General features: G+C 43.5%; 1 protein-coding gene across 8 annotated transcripts in view; it reads right to left on the reverse strand.

The window, feature by feature from the left end:
- Positions 1-658, reverse strand: part of LOC113212265 (uncharacterized) — a 70,157-nt gene that overhangs the window by 14,933 nt on the left and 54,566 nt on the right. The window contains exon 5 of one of the 8 annotated variants that reach the window (XM_052272309.1): positions 1-89. This exon is cut by the window's left edge and continues 1 nt beyond it. The exons of the other annotated variants lie outside the window; for them this stretch is intronic. Within the exon in view, the coding sequence (XP_052128269.1) occupies positions 1-89 (89 nt within the window). The remainder of the gene's footprint in view (positions 90-658) is intronic. 8 annotated transcript variants of the gene reach the window in all.

The raw sequence follows: 658 nt of genomic DNA on the forward strand, positions 1-658 counted from the left end.
AGCAGACCAAACACCGAGTTCACTTCACTGCACGATGCTAGCACCGAAGTGTGTAATTTCGCAAAAGCAGACATATGACTGCCGTTGTGCTGAAAACAGATAAAATAGGGTGTTCCAGGCAATCTAAAACGGAAGTAGATAAGAACAAACTCACTGACCTTTCTGTTTCCGCAATGGCTCTCATTGGTCGAACTAATCACGTGCCTCCGCTGCCTTTCAGGTATGAGAAACTGTCAGATGAGTTTCGAGCTCCCTTCCGTATTTGAGAGGTTAGGATCGGACCAAACTGCCATGGTAGTTTCTCATACTGGCCGGACGGAAACAGATGAATCAGGGAGTTTGTTTTTCACTTCCGTTTTAGATAGCCTGGAACACCCTATTACAGTCAGGTCATGTATGAGTGGTTTTACAAATAAGATGCATAACGGTGTCCGAGACTGCAACCCAGTTGTATTTCTCTCAATCCTCACCGTAGCTAAACAGTACTCATAATTTCCGAAAAATAGCCCGCGTAAGGAACTAGGATGGCCATTGAAGTGCTTTCAAACACATGTCATCACTATTAAATATGGGTACATGTCAGAAAACTATACACATCTCTGTCCTGAGGGTATTTGGTGCTACTTACAGCATCAATCGATGCAAAACTTCCATTAGA

This window comes from Frankliniella occidentalis, unplaced genomic scaffold (genome assembly GCF_000697945.3).
Source record: "Frankliniella occidentalis isolate FOCC.00 unplaced genomic scaffold, Focc_3.1 Scaffold199, whole genome shotgun sequence".
Lineage (NCBI taxonomy): Eukaryota > Metazoa > Arthropoda > Insecta > Thysanoptera > Thripidae > Frankliniella > Frankliniella occidentalis.